General features: G+C 36.6%; 1 protein-coding gene across 6 annotated transcripts in view; it reads left to right on the top strand.

The window, feature by feature from the left end:
* The window catches only part of EPHA10 (EPH receptor A10), a 1001793-nt gene that overhangs the window by 899222 nt on the left and 80228 nt on the right, over window positions 1–22343 (top strand). For all 6 annotated transcript variants that reach the window (XM_053707154.1, XM_053707156.1, XM_053707152.1 and 3 more), the window contains exons 10-11: window positions 14506–14691; window positions 20085–20146. In XM_053707154.1, coding sequence (XP_053563129.1) covers window positions 14506–14691; window positions 20085–20146 — 248 coding nt within the window. The remainder of the gene's footprint in view (window positions 1–14505; window positions 14692–20084; window positions 20147–22343) is intronic.

Below are 22343 nucleotides of genomic sequence, written 5' to 3'. Positions count from 1 at the left end.
TGTGCCCCTTTTTTTGGATGCTGCTGTGGAGTGATAGTGAGTGGTAAAATGTTTTGCCCAATATTTTGGTATCTTCTCTTTAAGTAAATGGGTTTCCTGAAAGAATATAATGTTAACATTTAGGGAAAGGTATTGTGTCATTGCCATTCTCCTTTTTACATCAGTGTTTAACCCGCGGACATTGTGGGATAATAGTTTTATTTTAGGAATCATGTTGGAGTATCTGTGTAAGTGTGATGCAAATGAGTTTTTGGTACCTGTGAATCTCTGACGTGGCATTCCAGTCGAATAGACTGTGAGTAATCGGGATCATAGTTGGCAGTCACTAGGGAGGGGGAGGGAGCTAGAAAAAATGTACAACATTAATAACATAAATATTAGCAATCTTAGGTCCTCAACCATAGGACCTACAGAGAATAAACAACAAACTTTCATGTGAATAAACCGAAAAATGTTGCCCTGGGGGCAGCTATATTCCTACAATCATATATTGCTTCTACAGCTATAACTTTATGGATAGTCTCTGAGATTGTAAATCTCTCAGGAATGTCTTATAATAGATAGGGAGTCAAAAGGCCCCTTTCACAGATGACTTCTTGGGGCCCCTTAAAGTTATCTCAATCCATAGTTCTATCATCCACTCCTGAATGTTGTCCATGCCTCTGGGAGTGTGTACTGCAATTGACTGTATTCTTAAGCTATGTGTAGGATCTTCTAGGAGAGTTTTCCTTTAGTTTCTTTTATTTTTTGTTTCTTGTGATTAATTGTCTGCCATTTGGGAGCGTCTAATTGTCTACCCGGGTCTTTACTCTTCACTGGGTTCAATGTCGTATTCGGTATTAGGGGTGCTTCCAGTTCTAGGATCTTACATATCTCAGGTATATCTTCTGAGTCTTTGAGTGTGATTGTTCTCGAATCTTTTGTGATATGTATAGCGAAGGGGAACCCCCATCTATATGATATCTGATGCTTTCTGAGTAATAGGGTGAGGGGTCATAAGGCTCCTCTTCTCTGTAGAGTTCAGACGCTAAGATCCTGGTAAAACTGGATCACGGTACCCTGGAATTTGAATGTTGGGTGTTTTCTTGCCGCTTGTAAGATTTTGTCTGTGTCCGGGAAGAAAGTTAATTTGGCTATAATGTCTTTAATTTGGCTATAATGTCTCTTGGGGGTAGGCCTGGTTTGGGCTTGGGTTTGAGTGCTCTATGTGCTCTTTCTATGTGAAATGTATAGTCAGCAGGAGAGTTTGTGATTTGTGTAAAGAGCTGGGCGAGATAGGGTAGGATTTCTGAAGGTGTTACTTCTTCTGGGACTCCCTTGAGACGTATATTGTTCCTTCTGCTCCTGTTTTCCAGATCTTCTATTTTATCTTGGAATTCCTCCATTGTTTGATGTTGTGTGGACATATTTTGAGACATTTCATCCATTTCTTCCACCATGGAGTCTTTTTGATCTTCTAGTGTCTCTATCCTGTTACCCATCTCCATTAGATCTGATTTAATTTCGGACAGACTGTTGGTCACTGTGGAGTGTATGGAATCAATTTTTTCCCACAATTTCTCGAAGTTGTCGGCTATATCTTTTTTGGATACTAGATTTTTGATGTCAGCTTTTGTTAGTGGACTGTTGTCCTGTCCCTGTTGTTGGGAATCTGTGTCAGAGTCTTCTTCTATCTCTGCTTCCATTTGTGGTTTGCTGGTTTGGGAGGGTTTAAAGAATGCAGAAACAGCTGTAGTTTTTATGGTTTTATCCCCTTTAGTGGGTCTTTTAGACGCCATCTTGGCAGTAAGTAGATGATAACCAGGCAAGTGGAATGTTGGTATGGAGCTCAGACCCCTCTTTTTAAAGGGTGGGCTCCTGCTTGTTGAATTGTGAAATACAGAATGCTTAAATTAGTGGAAGCTCTCTTGCGACCCAGGTCTTCTACTAATGGTAGCGGTGGGCAGGCAAGCTATCTTATGTATAACTAGTGGTAGAATTCATATGAACATATAGTTTGAGGTTTCACATTGGTGCTGATCTCCTTGTAGTAGTTAAGGCTTAGTTCCCCCAGTGCAAATTAAAGTGTCATTTACATTCTGGTCTGCCGGATTTCCAAATATCTGTATAGATTACTCAGTAAACAGTCTTTCAGATATGGGTCACACTCTCACACCTTCTTTTGTATGTGATGTTCAGGGGATGGATGTGGTCCAATCTGACACCCACTTGGGTCATGGCAACCTGTTTCAAGTCTGTGTATCCCCCTCTCCCCAGGGTAGTTATCCTCATAGGATGATCTCGGTACAGGGCATAGGGGGTATGACCTGTCACCCCTTGGGGTTGACAGGAAAGGGGAGGGGAGAAGGTGTGGAGAAATCCTCCTGCTATAGACCTGCTGTTAATATCTTTTTTTAGTAGTATACAGTGTTCCCAGCATTTAATCAAAGGACCAGAAGGGAGCTTATTTGGTTAGGGGCATGTATAGCCTTTTATAGGACTCAGTGGGAACTGAGAGGGGAGAGGTGCTTAAGGGTCAGAATATATCCCAGGAGTTCGCTTATTAGCGGAATGTATTATTTTTATGGGTTAACGTGTGGCAGCAGAGAGGTGTATAAATCTGTTAGTGTTCAGTTTCACTGTTCAAGCCTCTCTAGGGGTTAAGTCTGGGAGTATCTCCGTTTAAAAGTATTTTTGAGAGTTGGTTTCTCCCTCTAACAGCAGTATCTAGCTCTTCCTTATCTTAACAGGTCACAGTGCTCATATATGTTTATCACTGTATAGTAGATCTCTGGATCGTGGTGGCCTATGTCTCTTCTAATAAATGAAAGTCCAGTGCCTGTATAATGGGGCTACCTCTAAAATTAAATGCTGTGTAGCAGGAATAAAGCTCCCGGTCTAATGCTGGTATGGCCCTAGAAGTCACAGGAGTAACCAGGGCCCTGCCAGGGGAGTGTAAAAAATTCAAAAGTCTTACCCTGTTTCTTTGCGCCCTGTTGCTAAGTGCTAAGGCTGCCTGTATAGCGGTGAGAATGGAGAAATGGCGGCTGTTCGCGCCAAAAGTTGATGGCGAGCTTCTGACCAGAGGCCCCTGCAGTCCTGCACCTATGTGTTCCCTCTAAGCACTATTCTTGATGCAAATCGGGCCAGCAAAGTTCCCCCAAAGGACAGGCTGTTAGAGCGCAGTGGGATCCGTTGTTGAGCGGGAGTGCCGGAATGACACGCTGGATCTGTTCTGTGTCGGGCCGGGAGGGCAGCGTCACCCCAACTCCACTGTAAAACTCCTTGCGCCCGCTCCGGTGCAGAGCCCCTATCCTCCAGAGCCAGGTAATCTAGCGGCTTTGATCCTTGGATCCTCAGAGAGAGGGTGATGTAGATGTGAGCGCCGGTCACCGGTAACAGAATGTCGGCCTCTCTGGTCTTATTCCTTGCAACAAGTAGCGAGAGAAAGAGTGAAGAATAAAAGCATTCACTTTTTCTGTATGTCTCTTAAGGTCCTAGCTCCTGTAATGTCCACTTTAGGTGCTCAAATAAACTCAATTATTCTCAGTTATTCTTATATTTTAAAATAGATCTGGGAGCTCATTCAGAACACTTCTGCCATGTCTGATGGCTAGCTCCGCCCCCCTACACTGTCTTTTTAAACATCCAGATAGTCCGTGATTTGTGGAGAAACATTATCGTCAACAGTTACATAGCGGTCACCTGACCGTTACATCAGAGTTACAAAACATATATCTGAATGGTGTTCAGGAATATAATTTGTATCGACAGACAAATGCGTGACAATTTGAAAATACATGATTTTAACAAAAATGTATAACTTAAAATATAAAACTTTACATTTAAAATATAGGATCACTCACAGGATTCAAACCACTGGATAGATCAAATTATTTTTTCCAAGACAAGTGCTTTACCACTGAGTCACTTAAATATCATTCAACATATTTAAAATTCTTTAAGATGTTATAATAATACTTAATAAAGAATTCATTCTTAGTTGACTTTATTATTTAAAGGGATTTTAGCATAAAAATTATTATTGTATATGAAATATGGAGTATTGTCTTACAGTAGAATATATATATTACCCAAAGACATATACAAAATACGTATGAGATTTGAGCCCCCTTTAATATAGGGAATAGTAGACTCTTGGCTAATTGCTTTAACACTACACCACTATAATGTCATCCTGATGACTAATATATACAAGTCCTTAATAATCTTAATTCTTCATATTCATAAATAATAAAACATTTATCTTATTATTTATTTTACTATAAATGACTAGTAGGAATCCAAAATGAAAGCATTGTGGGAATAGAAATATCTAAATATCTAAATGTAACGACGAAGCTAAGGGTCATAAAAATCTCCAAAATGAATTATATTATCATTAAACCACTACCCGTTCTACCAATATATACAGTTAACTAAAATGCCTTACAAAAAATGGGTCAATTAAAATTCTTTATTTAACCTATTGGGTATAAGAGTATTTCAATTAAGGATCCATCTTTTCCTAGGGCATTGGCTATATTTCCAAATCTCCAATGAGGGTCCAATTTTTTAATACCCATAAATTTAACGACTCCTTTCAGATCTTTATTACGTTTTTTTTTTTTTTTGCTACATCCAATATACTGTAAATGACACGAACACTCAAGTAAATATATATTTTTTGTTAAAAGTATGTATTATCAAATTGCCATGCATTTGACTGCCGATACAAATTATATTCCTGAATCCCATCAAGATATATGTTTTGTAAATCCGATGTAATGCAGTTTGGTGACTGCTATGTAACTGTTAACGATAATGTTTCTTCACCAATCATGACCTATCTGGATATTAAAAAGACAGAAAATAACAAATATGATCATCCTTGAAAACGCCGGTATTACACCAGTGAAACGCACATTGCATGTATTGCAGGACTTATACAGACATTCAAATCACTTCAGAAGGTTCTCCCAGTATACAGTGTATTTGTGGTTTAGTTGTCTGGTTTTAACAGAGACTGGTCACTAGACATAAGTTACCTTGTTATTGTTGTCAAATATTTTGTCCTTTGTTTTTAATACATATTATACTTTTATCCTTACTTTGGAGTTCCTGGATTTCTATGGTAGCCGTAGGTCTATAAACTTACCTGCACATCTACTAAGAGCTTGGTTATAGTTCATTCAAGTGTGAATACCTCTCCATTTGGGCTTGATTCTAATTGTCAAAATTGACTTGCATATTTTCTTTCTATCCCTGTGAGGTGCACAAAGATTACTACAATCAAGCACTGCTGGGACACCTGCTCTCTTGCTTCCATATAGTTTGGACTCTCCTATATATCCTTATGATTTATAGGCACTTTGGATTATCTTTTAATAATGTGCGGTTGACAATGCAAGTGATTGGTCTAAAAAATTAACCAAAGACTTGTTTCATGGATGTGGCTCAATTAGCATATCACCTACCGATAATGGCACATGCTTGCCAAATTTAAAATTATATTAGAAGTTGATTGATGCATGGACAAGGCACACAATAATCAACTTTTAATACATGATGTGCGAATGTATTTGTTATCCTCATCTATCTGTGCACCATCATTTATTTTGAGTCGTTTAGATGCTGTTTGCCAGCTTCACTACAAAGCAAGCAGAAATCAATTATGTACTAATAAGATCTAACAAACCTCTTCACATGGGATTTAGCTTGCTGTAATACCCTAAAAAGCTAACTAGAGTAGCAATGCACTGACATGAGGGAATCCATGTTTTAAACAGACACTGGAAGCAAGAGGGAAGGCAACCTCTTCATATCCTTACCCAGAAACCCTTGCTTTAGTTGCAACTATAATAGCTAACATTTTCAGTTAGGAACTTGTGGATGTGCTGTATATAATGTTATGTTGTGTATCACTATACTCAGGGTGGAGTTTTTCCCCTCATCTTTTTAATTACCATAATTTATTTTAGGATTAGTTTAAAAGGTCTTTAAATCTATTAAATCTAGTTAGCTCAAATTCTCCAAATGTAAACCACCTTCAAATATGGAGCAGCATTTACAACAAATAAATGTCAATACTTAAGTTAATAAATACATAAATAAATTAATAAATATAAATAATTTATGTCCTGATATTTGCTTACTTAAGTTTGTTTTGTGCTTATATACTGAGAAATAAAGGATTCTAATCATAGTAGGTTAATGTTTAATTACCGTTTGTATAGTTTAATGATAATAATCATACAAAAAATATTAAAACGTTTAGGGCTAGATTACGAGTGAAGCACTATTTAGCGATCTCACTCAAGCATAAACTTCACTCGACTTCGGCTTTTTGTGTGCTTTGGGTACCATATGAAAGTAAAAAGTTTTCGCTTGCAAAAAAGAATGTTAAAAGCAGAAGTTAGAAAATCGCAACCATGTTAACGTATTCCCCCATAGACTTCAATGGAGCGTGAAAAGTGGGAAACAAAACAAGTTGTGCAAAGAAGAATATATTCTATTTATTCCTAAATACATATTTCTACATATATTTATGATGTTTTTTTGTAATATATATATATATATATATATATATATCCAAGGAAAAGATTGCACTCACAGGACTTCTTTACCAAGTAGTCAATATACTTTTAATGAAACGTTTTCGGGGATCATGATGAAGGGGACAAGAACCCCGAAAACGTTTCATTAAGAGTATATTAACTACTTGTTAAAAAAGTCCTGTGAGTGCAATCTTTTCCTTGGATATTGCTTTGTATCATTGCACCCAGGCAGGTGACTGTTGGTGGGTCGTGCTGCAGAATTGTAGTATATATATATATATATATATATATATATATATGTGTGTGTGTGTGTGTGTGTGTGTGTGTGTGTCTGTGTGTGATTAGGAATATCTATTTATAAATACATAGACAATATTCCCTTATGTAAAGAACATTGGAATATGGAATATTTACAGTAAATACACAAACACTTTATCAAATATGAATATTGCAAATATATGATTTTACATGTTTTCAGCTACTTGACTGCAAGGGGCTTCAATGCACTGTTGTATATATATATATATATATATATATATATATATATATGTATATATATATATATATATATATATATATACAAACATATACATATTTAGATATATGTATATGTATGTATGTCTGGGTTTTTTTCTTCTAACACCCGAGACCTCATATCTTTGAGCCCTAATAACATTTTTATATAATATTTTTTTCAATACTTTTTATAAGATTGTGTTATTATGAGTGTACTTGTACTTTTAAATGTATTTTTGATGTATTTTGTCCAACTTTTTGTTCTAGCGTAAAAGTTAACCAGATATCCTGTGATATCCTGGTTAACGCACTTACTTTCAACTTGCAATACGAGGGCCACTTCCGACACGTGCAAACACCCGCAATAAAACCCCTTATTGCTTGTGAGCAACTGTTAGCGTGTCACTTGTAATCTAGCCCTTATTTGGCGCTTATTGGTCACCAATTGTTTGTTCTATCTCACTTAAAAGACATCAGTATGACAAATTTATACGTATACAAAAGAAAAAAACCTTATGTCAAAATTATTCTATCTCTCTTATTCATCTGGATTAAAGCTTTATAGTATTTTAATATTTAATGGTAAAACTTTCTATTAATCATTAACCCCTTCATTAATAATTTTTCATGTGAATCGATAATTATTGATAATTTTGATGAATATGAAATCAGTATTTCAATTATTTTCATAGTATATTGATTTCACTGATGCGTTTGAAAGACATCACTGGTAGTATTGTGACAACTGGATTGCCTACTTCTGCTTAAAAAGAAAAAGGGGAATGATTGATCTGGAATTATATATTTTTTAAGTTTTTGAAGAAGTTACAGAAGTAATTAAAGCAGTAACTCATCATCGCCATCCAATACTTAGAATAACTCTATATGAGACTATTTTTGCTTCATTATTCTGTACTGTGTTGGGGAATTGTATAAAACATTGATATATTGATGTGTACAGCATGGACTTTATTTATAAATGTATCATTTGATGGGCAATGTTCCCAGGTAGGGAACTTGTACACCTCTCTTCACAGTAAGTGGTCAGGGGATGAGCTTTTAGTCTGCATTTTAGTCTGTCTGCATTATATTATCACAAAAAGAAATCCTTGTGCAGCACGGACCCTTGCTCTCACACTATCAAGCATGCAAGAACAGGGCCTGTCAATCAATCCAAAGGAAATACTTTGTAGTAATGTAGACGTTTTTGTCCAATCTTGCATGTCTCTTGTTATTTTGGAATACATTTTTCTTGAATTATTAATACTGCTGTGCTGCTCTATTTCCATTTTTTTGTAGTAATTTAACTCTGCCACTTCAGAGGTTAAATAACAGTGGTTATATAACTGTTTCTTCTTAACATGTAATAGGCAGACTCACATCAGTGAGTCTTTGTAATATATTTATATATATATATATATATATATATATATATATATATATATATATATATATACATAAACACACACACAATTAACAAACACTGCATTGTGATCAACCTATAATAGGGCAATACTGGTTTTGTACAAATTCTCACTGTACAAGAGTTTTTCAAAATACAGAAGCCTTAAATAAACTTAAATATGCTCTTTTTTAGATAAAGCAGAGAAAAGTTCACCACAACGTCCCTTTAATACAAGTATGAAAACTAACCTTTGCTCAAATTGTATTGCATCTTATAGCAATATTTTCTAATAGTTTGTACTCCAGTTAACCCCTAAATTATTTATTTCACATCTCAACTTAAATATACATACCTTGAAGCTATAATTTAACAATGTTGAACCCCCTCTCTGGAAGGAGCAACTTTGAATGTTAGTAAAGAAAAATTAAAACCTGAAGTCTGTAGCAATGCACCTATGGAAAAAAATGTTTTTGATGTTTGCATTTTTGCGCCATGAGTGACCTTTAAGAAAAACAAAAAACAAACAAACAACAAAAACAATATTCAGTAGAAAAGAAAACAATTAAAGCTGAATGAGGCAATTTGGTTCTTAAATAGAATATTTTGTAGCGTTTATGTTGCGTGCAAACATTAAGTCAACAAGTCAACATGACTGAATGGAAATTAACAAGATGTTCTTCCTTAGACAGCAGGCTTTTGACAATACCTTCAAAACATCAGTCATTGTGTAGCATAACCTTAAAATATCTCAGATTTGCATTTTACAAAATGAAATACAAAAGGCTTATGTTTCCCAGTACAAAGTCACTTTTTAGGACACTTCTCTGGAAATTAACCATATTTTTAAAGAGCCGCAACAGAAAGAAATACAGATAGATATTAAAAGTAAAAGACGACACATCAAAGCAGGTTAAATAGTCTCAAAGGTAGAATCACCCCAAGTAGCAATACTTATGATGAGGTTTTAAAATATACTGACTGTTCAAATTATACTGCAGGTTTTTACTACAGTAAAATAATCATTTGAAGATAATCTGTGATAAGTTAGGTCAATATTTTTGTTGCTGAAATTTAAAAAGGGGAATCATTTTGCTTTTTATAAGATGCAATCGTCATCAGCTTACCATGTTATGATGCTGAAAACAACCTCAAGAAAACAATTAAGATTGTATTGCATGTTCATGGGTGTTGAGGGGGGGAGTCAAAAGGAGGTTGATGCCCTGCAGGAATTTGGTATAAATCCTAAATATATTGGAATTTTTTTTATTAACCTTATAATTAGTGCAGCAGGACTGGGATGTTCTAAATGAGCGTGTGCTTCATGGAGCTGTGCTGTTCCATGTTGTGGGAGTTATTTCTCGTTGTGATTTACTGGATGCAAAAAGGCAGCAGTTGAAGTTAAAACGTCTTGGGTAGCAGTTGCAAGGCGCTTGAGGATTTGTGGTTCTGAAAAGAGATGTTCTTTATTTCTTAAGTGTTAAAGGGCTATTTCAGTCTTGATAAGGGTTTTTGCATTCTGGAATTCACAAGTGCATTTAAAACCGCAAGTAGTTCAGTAGCTGATTCAGTCTGGCATAGTTTTAAATTAAATTACAATTCCTGCATACCTGTATATTAAATGTATCATGCATACAATTCTCTCTGCAAGGGAAATTAAATATTGTTCAGAAAGCTCTTGCCATCATTGATGCAGAACTTACCACAAATGCGTTACACATGTAGGTTGCTTTGTTTTACCCTTCTGTCTATTTCCTCCCAAACCTGTTTGATAAGGTTTAAGTCTGGAGAGTGCACTGGCCATTACATGATTTGAAGTCTACGATCTTGTTCCTTTTTTTAAAGGTAGTTCTGATATAGCCTGGAGATAGGTTTTAAGTCATTATCTTGCTGTAGGATAAACACCAGATCAACTAGTAATATACCAGAGGGTACTGCATGGTGCTACAAAATGTTATGGTAGTCTTTTTGGTTCAGTGTGCCACTCACTCTGTGCAAGTCGCCAACTCTATATCCAGTGAAAGTTGATGTCATACAATGACGTACCATCCCTTCACTTACTTAAAGTCTTACAAAAACGCTATATGATGAACAGATTTCAAATTTTGATTAGTCAGTCCATAAGACCTTCTTCCAGTCTTCAGTAGTCCACTGGTGGTGTTTAAAGGCCTAGACAAGCCACTTTTTTATTTTTCCATTTTATCGATGGCTTTCTGACTTGCATCTGACCTATCAAACCTGCAGCTTTCAGCCTTCTCTTCACAGTTAAAAGTTAGACTTACTTACTTTAACCAGTGTTAAACTTTGATTAATGCTGTAGGCAAGACCTCTTCCGGTCAGAGTTTCCTCCAATCTCCAAGTGCCTTTAAATTGTGTATGAAACTGTACTCACTGACAGCTTCCTCTGCAATATCTCTAAAAAAAAAAGACCTACAGTTTAAAGTGTTTATATTTGATGTGTACATTTTCCTTACACACTTTATAAATGCAGAACACCTAGCTGGTAAAAAAAATAAAAATAAAACTTTGTACATTCTACATCAGTTAATTTATATTATTTCAATGAATAAGGCCTAGATTTGGAGTTTGGCGGTAGCCGTGAAAACCAGCGTTAGAGGCTCCTAACGCTGGTTTTAGGCTAACGCCGGTATTTGGAGTCAGTCAAAAAAGGGTCTAACGCTCACTTTTCAGACGCTACTTTTCCATACCGCAGATCCCCTTACGTCAATTGCGTATCCTATCTTTTCAATGGGATCTTTCTAACTCCGGTATTTAGAGTCGTGGCTGAAGTGAGCGTTAGAAATCTAACGACAAAACTCCAGCCGCAGAAAAAAGTCAGTAGTTAAGAGCTTTCTGGGCTAACGCCGGTTTATATAGCTCTTAACTACTGTGCTCTAAAGTACACTAACACCCATAAACTACCTATGTACCCCTAAACCGAGGTCCCCCCACATCGCCGCCACTCGATTAAAATTTTTTAACCCCTAATCTGCCGACAGCCACCTACGTTATACTTATGTACCCCTAATCTGCTGCCCCTAACACCGCCGACCCCTATATTATATTTATTAACCCCTAACCTGCCCCCCACAATGTCGCTGCCAGCTACCTACAATAATTAACCCCTAATCTGCCGACCGCAAAGCGCCGCTACTTACGTTATCCTTATGTACCCCTAATCTGCTGCCCCTAACATCGCCGACCCCTATATTATATTTATTAACCCCAAATCTGCCCCCCACAACGTTGCCTCCACCTGCCTACACTTATTAACCACTAATCTGCCGAGCGGACCGCACCGCTATTATAATAAAGTTATTAACCCCTAATCCACCTCACTAACCCTATAATAAATAGTATTAACCCCTAATCTGCCCTCCCTAACATCGCCGACACCTAACTTCAAACATTAACCCCTAATCTGCCGACTGGAGCTCACCGCTATTCTAATAAATGTATTAACCCCTAAAGCTAAGTCTAACCCTAACACTAACACCCCCCTAAATTAAATATAATTTACATCTAACGAAATTAATTAACTCTTATTAAATAAATTATTCCTATTTAAAGCTAAATACTTACCTGTAAAATAAATCCTAATATAGCTACAATATAAATTATATTTATATTATAGCTATTTTAGGATTTATATTTATTTTACAGGTAACTTTGTATTTATTTTAACCAGGTACAATAGCTAAAATAGTTAAAATAATTACAAAATTACCTGTAAAATAAATCCTAACCTAAGTTACAATTAAACCTAACACTACACTATCAATAAATTAATTAATTAAATAAAATACCTACAATTACCTACAATTAAACCTAACACTACACTATCAATACATTAATTAAATACAATATCTACAAATAAATACAATGAAATAAACTAACTAAAGTACAAAAAATAAAAAAGAACTAAGTTACAAAAAATAAAAAAAATAAACAATTTTAAACTAATTACACCTACTCTAAGCCCCCTAATAAAATAACAAAGACCCCCAAAATAAAAAAATGCCCTACCCTATTCTAAATTACTAAAGTTCAAAGCTCTTTTACCTTACCAGCCCTGAACAGGGCCCTTTGCGGGGCATGCCCCAAAGAATTCAGCTCTTTTGCCTGTAAAAAAAACACATACAATACCCCCCCAACATTACAACCCACCACCCACATACCCCTAATCTAACCCAAACCCCCCTTAAATAAACCTAACACTAAGCCCCTGAAGATCTTCCTACCTTATCTTCACCATACCAGGTTCACCGATCGATCCAGAAGAGCTCCTCCGATGTCCTGATCCAAGCCCAAGCGGGGGACTGAAGAGGTCCATGATCCGGCTGAAGTCATCATCCAAGCGGGAGCTGAAGAGGTCCATGATCCGGCTGAAGTCTTCATCCAAGCGGGAGCTGAAGAGGTCCATGATCCGGCTGAAGTCTTCTATCAACGGCATCTTCAATCTTCTTTCTTCGGGAGCCATCATCTTCCATACGACGCGGAACATCCTCTTCTCCCGATGCCTACTCGCCGAATGACGGTTCCTTTAAATGACGTCATCCAAGATGGCGTCCCTCGAATTCCGATTGGCTGATAGGATTCTATCAGCCAATCGGAATTAAGGTAGGAATATTCTGATTGGCTGATGGAATCAGCCAATCAGAATCAAGTTCAATCCGATTGGCTGATTGGAAGTTAGGTGTCGGCGATGTTAGTGAGGGCAGATTAGGGGTTAATACTATTTATTATAGGGTTAGTGAGGCGGATTAGGGGTTAATAACTTTATAATAATAGCGGTGCGGTCCGCTCGGCAGATTAGGGGTTAATAAGTGTAGGCAGGTGGAGGCGACGTTGTGGGGGGCAGATTAGGGGTTAATAAATATAATATAGGGGTCGGCGGTGTTAGGGGCAGCAGATTAGGGGTACATAGGGATAATGTAAGTAGCGGCAGTTTACGGAGCGGTAGATTAGGGGTTAAAAATAATATACAGGGGTCAGCGATAGCGGGGGCGGCAGAATAGGGGTTAATAAGTGTAAGGTTAGGGGTGTTTAGACTCGGGGTACATGTTAGGGTGTTAGGTGCAGACGTAGGAAGTGTTTCCCCATAGACAACAATGGGGCTGCGTTAGGAGCTGAACGCGGCTTTTTTGCAGGGTTTTTTTCAGCTCAAACAGCCCCATTGTTTTCTATGGGGGAATCGTGCACGAGCACGTTTTTGAGGCTGGCCGCGTCCGTAAGCAACTGGTATCGAGAGTTGCAGTGGCGTTAAATATGCTGTACGCTCCTTTTTTGGAGCCTAACGCAGCCATTCTGTGGACTCTCAATACCAGAGTTATTTTAAAGGTGCGGCCAGAAAAAAGCCAGCGTTAGCTACGCGGGTCGTTACGGACAAAACTCTAAATCTAGCCGTAAGTGATTTGTTAATAGTTAATGTTGATGTTTTGACCCCACAGAAACATTTAATTGCCATAAAACAACATCATATAATTGCATTGCTAAAAAGAAGTTCTCTACTACCTTTTAAATCTATAGCTTGCGTAAAGTCCCATGACTGCAAGAACAAATACCAACAGGGCCCAGGGCATTAACTATATTTGTTTTGTGTAGGGCATATTGGTTGAACCTTTTTAAGGGAAAAGTAAATGAGCAATTAGGCACTGTATGGCAAATATCTCACAATAAATGCTTTAAAATAATTTAGAATTGTAATTTTGTTTATTTGTGACTAATATAAATGAGAGACCTTAGCAATAGCTCTGCTGTTTCTGGCAGCATTAGGCACACAGCACTGCAAGTATGTATTGCAATCTCTCTTGGGGGAGTGGAAAAATTTACTTTTTTAACATATCTATCATTCTATTGTCTAGCTAATGTGGAAACAAGAAACATTTTAAAGCACTTCTGTGTCACTTCTTTCTTTATGAATACTTCAGTGAGAGAATTTCTTCCTAGCATTCTCAAGTTACAGTTGCTAGTTCATTTGCAGTATAGTTTCGCCCAGGTTAATGCTAAATTAATTTGGAATTGACAGTGTGCTGTATTGATCTGTTTCAGGAGACTTTGGTGAGGTTTGCAAGGGATGCTTAAAGCTTCCCAGCAAGAGAGAACTTCCAGTTGCCATACAGACCCTGCGTGCAGGCTGCTCAGACAAACAGAAGAGGACATTTCTGGCAGAGGCTAGTATTATGGGACAGTTTGACCATCCTAACATCATACGCCTTGAAGGAGTCATCACTAGAGGTATGAAATTACTGACCTATGAGCCTATATCATTACAGGGTAATAAATGCATGGAATGGGCTCATAAGGAAATCAGTAGAGAACATAGAAAGTAAAATAAATATAGTAGTCATAAATAAGCTAGCTCAGATAAAGTCTGGGGTCTTAACATAAGAGACATTTACTAAAGTAAGTCATTACCTTTAAACAAATGGTTTCTAGCACAGGAAATGAGTAATGTTTCCAGAAATCATGCACTCATTTTTTCAGTTTAAAACCTATATTCATGCTGTAGATCATTATTATTATATACAATAAAACATTATTAGTCTAAATCATCTCAGACAGATGTAGAATGCAGCAAAAGAGCGAAATATTCACAACAAAAAAAAGAGAATAACTACAGCAACTATATAAAGAGACAGATAGAGCATATTTGTAAAAAGACAACTTTTGCTACATCATAACACATCCTATATTCTCCATCTTAAGATTATGGCTTGTTGTGTTGGCACTTAGTTTTTCTGAAAAGAATTTTGCACTTGCATTGTTCTATTTTGAATTAAGAACTTTATAAAGACTGTTCAAACTCAATTGTTGCAAATATAGCAATATTTTAGGAGTAATGATAAATTAACAGCGTTGTCACATTGACCTTGTGATTTTTATTCAAGCAGACACCTTATGGAATATGAAGTATACTAGCTTTAGTGGCAAATAATAATACATTTATTACAAAAAAATAGCAAAATATTTTGCTTATATATTTTCTTTAACAGCAATGGTACAATGCAATAGAGCTGATGTAAATACACTATGCAGAGTTAAGTATCCTAGTATATAACCAAGCAGATCCTAATTTATGTTGTCAGAAAAAACAACTTTATCCAGAAGTAAAATAAGATAAGGAGGAACTCAAGAAAAAGTAAAAAAAACTCAGAAACCCTTCTAGCAGATGAAATAGCTAAAAGAAACAAAAAATCCAGAAAGAAGTTTAATATCCACCTGATGCATAGGCTCAAAAGGAGTAACCTGTAAATGCTCAAAACCAAATTAAGGTTCCAAGGAGGAACAATTGGATAACAAGCTTAATTCTAGGCAAGGCTTGACCTAAAAAACAAATGTCAGGAAGATTAACAATCTTCTTACAGAACATAACTTAAAAAATCAAAGAACTGGCTGATACACCCTTATCCAATCCATCTTGTAAAAACAGCAAGCCTTTTAGGAATTCTAAAAGAATGCCAAGAAAATTCATGATTCAAACACCAAGAAATAAAGACCTTTCAGACCTTTAAATACAAATGTCCCTAGTCAGAGACTTATGAGCCTGTATAAGAAACTCAGTAACTAAGCGGATAGTTCAAAGGCAAATAAAGTTTCTGATTCTATCTCCATGCCATCAAGCTCAGAGATCTAGAAGCTGGATTTAAAAAACGGACCTTGAAACAGAAGGTCTGGGTACAAAGGAAGCAGCCAAGGATAGAAACTGGACATCAGAAACAGATCTGCATACCAAATTCTACAGGAACAAGCTGGAGCAATAAGAATCACCAAAGCTCTTCCTGTCAGATCTTGGTAAACACCCTGTGAAAAAAGACCAGAGGTTGAAAAAATATAGCCTAGCTAAAATGACCACTGAAATTCCAGAGCATCCACAAACACAGGTTAAAAGATCCCTTGACCTACACAGTACCTGGGAAATTTGAGATTCAACCAAGAAGCCATCAGAACAATCTTTGGGTGACCCCAAAGATCTATTATCTGATTGAACATAACCAGATGAAGATATCACTCTTCCAGTTAGAAAGACTGATGACTGAGAAAAGCTGCTCCACAGCTGTCTAGTCCTGGAATATGAACAGCAGAAATCAGACAGCAATTTGCTCCTGCTCAGGAAAGAATTTGAGATACTATCTGCAAAACTAGGGAAGTATAAGTTCCCCCCTGATGATTGACATAAGTTACAGATGACACATTGTCAAACTGAAAACAGAGAAAGATTCCCTTTTCAACAGAGGCCAACACTGAAGGGCCCTGAATATTGCATGGAGTTCTAAAGCATTATTAGGTAACCTCAACTCAACTCATGAGGAGACCAAACTCCTTGTGTCTTCTGAGACCCCCAGATGGCCCCCCATCCTGAAAAAAATGGAATCTTTAGAGATTACAGACCAAGAAGGGTACACAAAAGAAACCAGCTGCATAAAGAGCTAATTGTTCAGCCACCAAGACAGAAACAGATTTGTTATGGAATGTAAATGAGTCCTCTAAGACAACTGAGTATGGTCCCTGCATTATTGGCAAAAGATACAAAGTTGAATAGGGCTCATATGGAAGTGAGAGAAAATGAAATAGCATTCGAGGCTGCAAGCATGAGGTCTAACACCTCCATTCAAAGAGCGACTGAAGAAAAAGACAGAAACTGAAGATTCTAACAGGCAAACACCAGCTTCAACCATTTTTACTCCGTCAAAAAAGTCTAAGAGAAACTGAATCTAATTGGACCCCCAGAAAAGCAACCTTAATCTGAGGAACCAATAAACTGACTTTCCAACCATGTTGTAGAAGAAACAACAACAATCTGCAGGAGTGAAATACTGCTAAATTTAAAGATAGTGCTTGAACCAAGATATCATCCAGGTCAGGGAACACTGCAATACCCTGAGACCTGATTACAGATAAGGTGATATCAAGAACCTTAAATAATATTCTGAGAGCTGTAGCTAGACCAAATGGTAGAGTAACAATCTGAAAATACTCATACAAAAAAGCAAACCTCATAAACTGATGATGTTCCTTGAAATAAGAACATAAATGTAGGTATCCTTAAAACGTATTCTGGACATAAACTTACATTGCAGAATAGTCCAAACAGTTTCCATTCCAAAAGTAGAAACTTGAGAAACTTGTTCAGAGTTTCTAGACCAGAATTGACATGAAATTTCTGTTCTTCTTTGGAGCAATAGTTTAACGTTCCTATCTACCTAACCTTACAGGGTTTCTAGCAAAGAAAAAAGCTTTACAGGGTTTCTTGGACAGAAAAAAAACCTTCCCTTTGGAAGCCTATCTGAAACCTATTCGATATCCTTAAGAATATATTAGGAACCTGAACAGACTAAAGCCAAGCTTCCTGAAAGAGGTGTAACCTACCCCCTACAAGAGCCTGTGGCTCTGGGGCCACACCTACGTGCATATTTGGTTGGAGGAGAAGATTTCTTGGACTGCTTATACCTGTCCCAGAGAAATTAATGGGCACTGACACGCATCAGAATTCTCCAGAGCATATAGATTGGCCTGGTATTTAGCTTTGCAGCCTTGTTCATTTATAAGCACTTCCAAAGAAATGGTAGTACATTTTGCCAGAGAAAAATTGTCTCCCAACCACTTTGGGAATAGCTTCTCAATGCTCAGTAATAGAAGCTGGAAAATTATACAAATTCTTAAACCTTGCAGAAAGAATAAAAGGTATACCTGGCTTATTCCAATCTCTAGATATAATCTCAGAAACTACAACAGGGACAAGAAACACATCGAGGGATTTAACCAAAGGTTTAAAAACAGTATTAAAACACTTAACTGGTATATCCCTATCTACTTTAGGATTATTAACATCTAAAGTAATTAAGTAAGCAAAAAATCTCTTAAAAAGAGAACGAATATGCTCAATTTAAAATTAATTAAAGGATGTTCCTGTTTAATGATCAGAGGAAGACTCTTGATCAACAGAGAAAACCACCCCCTCTGAGGACCCATCAGCCTCATAACTATAACCATTAACCATAGCAGGCTAAGAACTAGTAGAAGGTAAATTCTGAAATTACATTTTATACTTAGTAGAAAGAGGCATGGCTATCAACATTTCAGCACTGTTGTTCGAATGAAATTCTTAATTTCAGTAGAAAAATGAGAAGATTCCACCTGTAAAGAACAAACAGAAGGAACAATAGTACCTTTTGAAGCAAGAATAGTAGTAGAAGTGGTCAAAATGCATTAAAACATTAATAAATTAATTGCCTAAGATTGCTGAAGGAAATATCTTAGCATATAACAATATAAACATTAAACACTGGTAGGAAAATGTTCAAATGACCCAGCTTCAAAGGCACATTTAGTGACAGAATTACAAGGCTCCATAACCGCAGAAAAACTAATAATAAAGTTAAATGTAGAAAACATAAAGTTAAATGATAATATCCCCATTAAAAGATCTCTTGAAGAAAGGGAAACACCCCCTCTGAAAGAATCTTTGAAAAAAATCACAAATACTAAACAAATATATCTAGCATCCAGACAGCACACTTGTAATTGAGGCGCCCGTCAAGCTTCCGAAGGCTGGAGTGTGTCAAACATGCAACAACGTGCATCAAACAATTTAAGTATAAAAGATTGTGCACATTTAGATAATGGCTGCAAATTAGAAAGTGGTTTAACATTGTGTGCTCTGAATAATGAAAGTTTAATTTTTACTTTAGTGTTCCTTTAAGGAAATTAGATAATTCCTAGGCTATTAGTTCAGAATTAAATATATGCTGCACAGTGAATAATAATTACAATATTGAGATCCTTTGATTTTTAGAAAAACAAAACAACATGCTCAAAGACATTTACTAACATTGATGAAGATATTGAGAGCATATTGGAATGTCCCAAGCACAAATTAACACTTTAAAGATATTTTTAACTTCTTTTAAAAGACAATAGAAAGACAGCCAAGCAATTAGTTGAAGGCAGTTGTGAAGGATCAGATCTTGACAGTTGTCTACTATATATGTGAGATGAGTTGGAAATAACCATTGACAACATTGGAAAACAAAATAAATGAAAAAAAATCAAAGTTGAAATAAGAGTATTTGTTATTTGTTGTCAGAAGATGGGGCAAATACATCATCTTCTCTATCGGTTGCTAGACTGTTGGGGTTTGAGAACTGATCAAGCTAGTAAAGGATCCATGATAAATAAATCCTCCCCCCCTCCACCCCCCATTCTCTTGCTATCTGTTTATTCTTGTTGACACCTACATTCTAATTGTGTATTGCTTTAACTGTACTATCTTGAGTTTCATCATTTTGGCACTAACATTTAAAAAAAAAAAATCAAAATCTCTGCAGCTAACCATCCCAGCCCTGGATGTAAAATGGCTTTACATGATGCTTTTTATAAGAATAAGGATCCTTAATGCAGTTGTTGTGAATTTGAATATTGCCATTTTATATTAGCTTAACTTTCAGTGTCTCTCTTGTAGTTATAGTGGTGAATAGTCTTAATAGTGTCCTAGTCTGAGAATTGAAGAGATACACACACATTGGAGTGTCTTTTTCATTTTTAGTAAATCTAGGCTTTTGTGTTTTTGTGTATTTTTGTGTATATTATAATGATTGTATTTAATGAAAATCTACTTTGCTTTTTTATAGGGAATACAATGATGACTATAATGGAATATATGGGCAATGGAGTCCTTGATTCCTTCTTAAGAGTTAGTATGAGTTTTTCTCTATCTATTTATCTATCTATCTTTCTATCTATCTAACTATCTATCTATCATTTATCTGTCTGTCTGTAGGGTGTTTTTCTGCAGCTCATTTGGACTCAGATCAACACAGATTTCAGTCTGGTGAACGTTAAATGAAAATGGGAGGATAGTTAGGCTTCACACCTTACAACATTTTATGCAGTACTTAAACAGAATGATAAAGTATGTAAAATTGGTGAAAAGCCTGTAACATTTTACACTTGCAAAATGGTTTTAAATCATTGTGTCTCAAAGTTAAAACAATTAGTGGAAACTCATCCTAACTATCACCTAGATTACAAGTTTTGCGTTACGGTTTTAACGCTGAAGAAATGCCCATTTCAGCGTAAAAACCATAAGGCAGCCATTATGAGTCCTGTCGGTACAGCTGTACCGCAAGCATGTTAGCCTGTAAAGCAATGTCAATCCCGCACTCAAAAAAAAATTCCGTTTTTGCATGGGATTTCCATAGCGCCGGAATTACAGGTTGTGTGGTGAGGCTAGAATGCTTGCGTTCCAGCCTATACCAACACAATCTGTTCCGATATCTGAGAGCAGTAGTTATGAGTTTTGCACAACAAAACTGATTTGAGTAGCCAATAGAATTTTAGTAGCTCTCATCCTATTGGCTGATTTAAACAGTCAATAGGATTTCAGTAGCTCTCATCCTATTGACTGATTTGAATTTCAAAAATCAAATCAGCCAATAGGAATGCAATGAACGCAATTTTGAAAAGACTCCCTTGCATTGAAGATTTAGTTTATGGCGGTGACCGTATGAAGAGGATGCTCCGCACCGGATGTCTTGAAGGATGGACCCACTCCGCACCGCCGGGATGAAGATAGAAGACGCTGCCGAGATGAAGATAGAAGATGCCACCTGGATGGATGAAGACCTCGCCACCTGGGCGAAGACTTCTCACCGCCTGAATGTCCGGACTTCAGAAACTGTAAGTGGATCATCGGGGGTTAGTGTTAGGGTTTTTTTTTTACTTTTTGGGGGTGTTTTTTTTTTTAGATTAGGGTTTGGGCTTTTTTAAAAGAGCTAAATGGCCTTTTAAGGGCAATGCAAAATAGCTAAATGCCCTTTTAAGGCAATGCCCATACAAATGCCCTTTTCAGGGCAATGGCTAGTTTAGGTTTTTGTTAGAATTAGGTTTTTTATCTTAGGGGGTTGGTTGGGTGGTGGATTTTTTTTACAGGGAAAAGAGCTGATTTCTTTAGGGCAATGCCCTACAAAAGGCCCTTTTAAAGGCTATTGGTAGTTTATTGCAGGCTAGGGTGTTTTTTTTTATTTTGGGGGCCTTTTTTATTTTTATAGGGCTATTATATTACTTGTAATTGTTGTTGGATTATTTTGTTTATTTTTCGTCATTTAGTGTTATTTTTTGTAATTTAGTGTTTGTTATTTTTTGTAATTTTAGATTTAATTTTTTTTAGTAGTGTTTTATTTTTTTTTAATGTGTAATTTAGTTTATTTAATTTGTAGTTATTTTAATTTTAATATAATAGTTATGTTAGGTTAATTGCTAGTTTAAACTTAGGTTTTTTTAACTTCACAGGTAAGTTTTTATTTATTTTAAGATAGGGATATTGTAATTTTAATTTAAAGTTAGGGGGTTGTTAGGTTTAGGGGTTAATGGTTTGATTTAATTTAGTTTTTTTGCGATGTGGGGGGCAGGCGGTTTAGGGGTTAATAGGTTTATTTAGTGGCGGTGATGTGGGAGGCCGGAGGTTTAGGGGTCAATAACTTTATTTAGTGGCGGCGATGTCAGGGAGCGGCGGAATAGGGGTTAATATCTTTATTATAGTGTTGGCAATGTTGGGGTGCAAGGGAATAGGGGTTAATAAGTTTATTTCGGTATCGGCGATGTCAAGGGCGGGAGATTAGGGGTGTTTAGATTTGGGGTTTATGTTAGGGTGTTAGGTTTAAACGTAACTTTTTTTTCCCCATAGACATCAATGGGGCTGCATTACAGCGATCGCCATTCCACGCTTCAGGTGTTAGTTTTTTTTTTCTAACATGCTTTCCCCATTGATGTCTATGGGGAAAGCGTGCACACGCACGTATTCTAAGCTCTTGGATTTTTGTGCGGTATGGAGCTTATCGCCACCATATCGCACGCACAAGGCGGCTTTTTAAAAACTTGTATTGGCAGCG

Source organism: Bombina bombina, chromosome 3 (assembly GCF_027579735.1).
Source record: "Bombina bombina isolate aBomBom1 chromosome 3, aBomBom1.pri, whole genome shotgun sequence".
In the NCBI taxonomy this organism is placed as follows: domain Eukaryota; kingdom Metazoa; phylum Chordata; class Amphibia; order Anura; family Bombinatoridae; genus Bombina; species Bombina bombina.
Note: the sequence above shows the minus strand (reverse complement) of the source record. Positions and strands in the feature narration are given on the sequence as shown.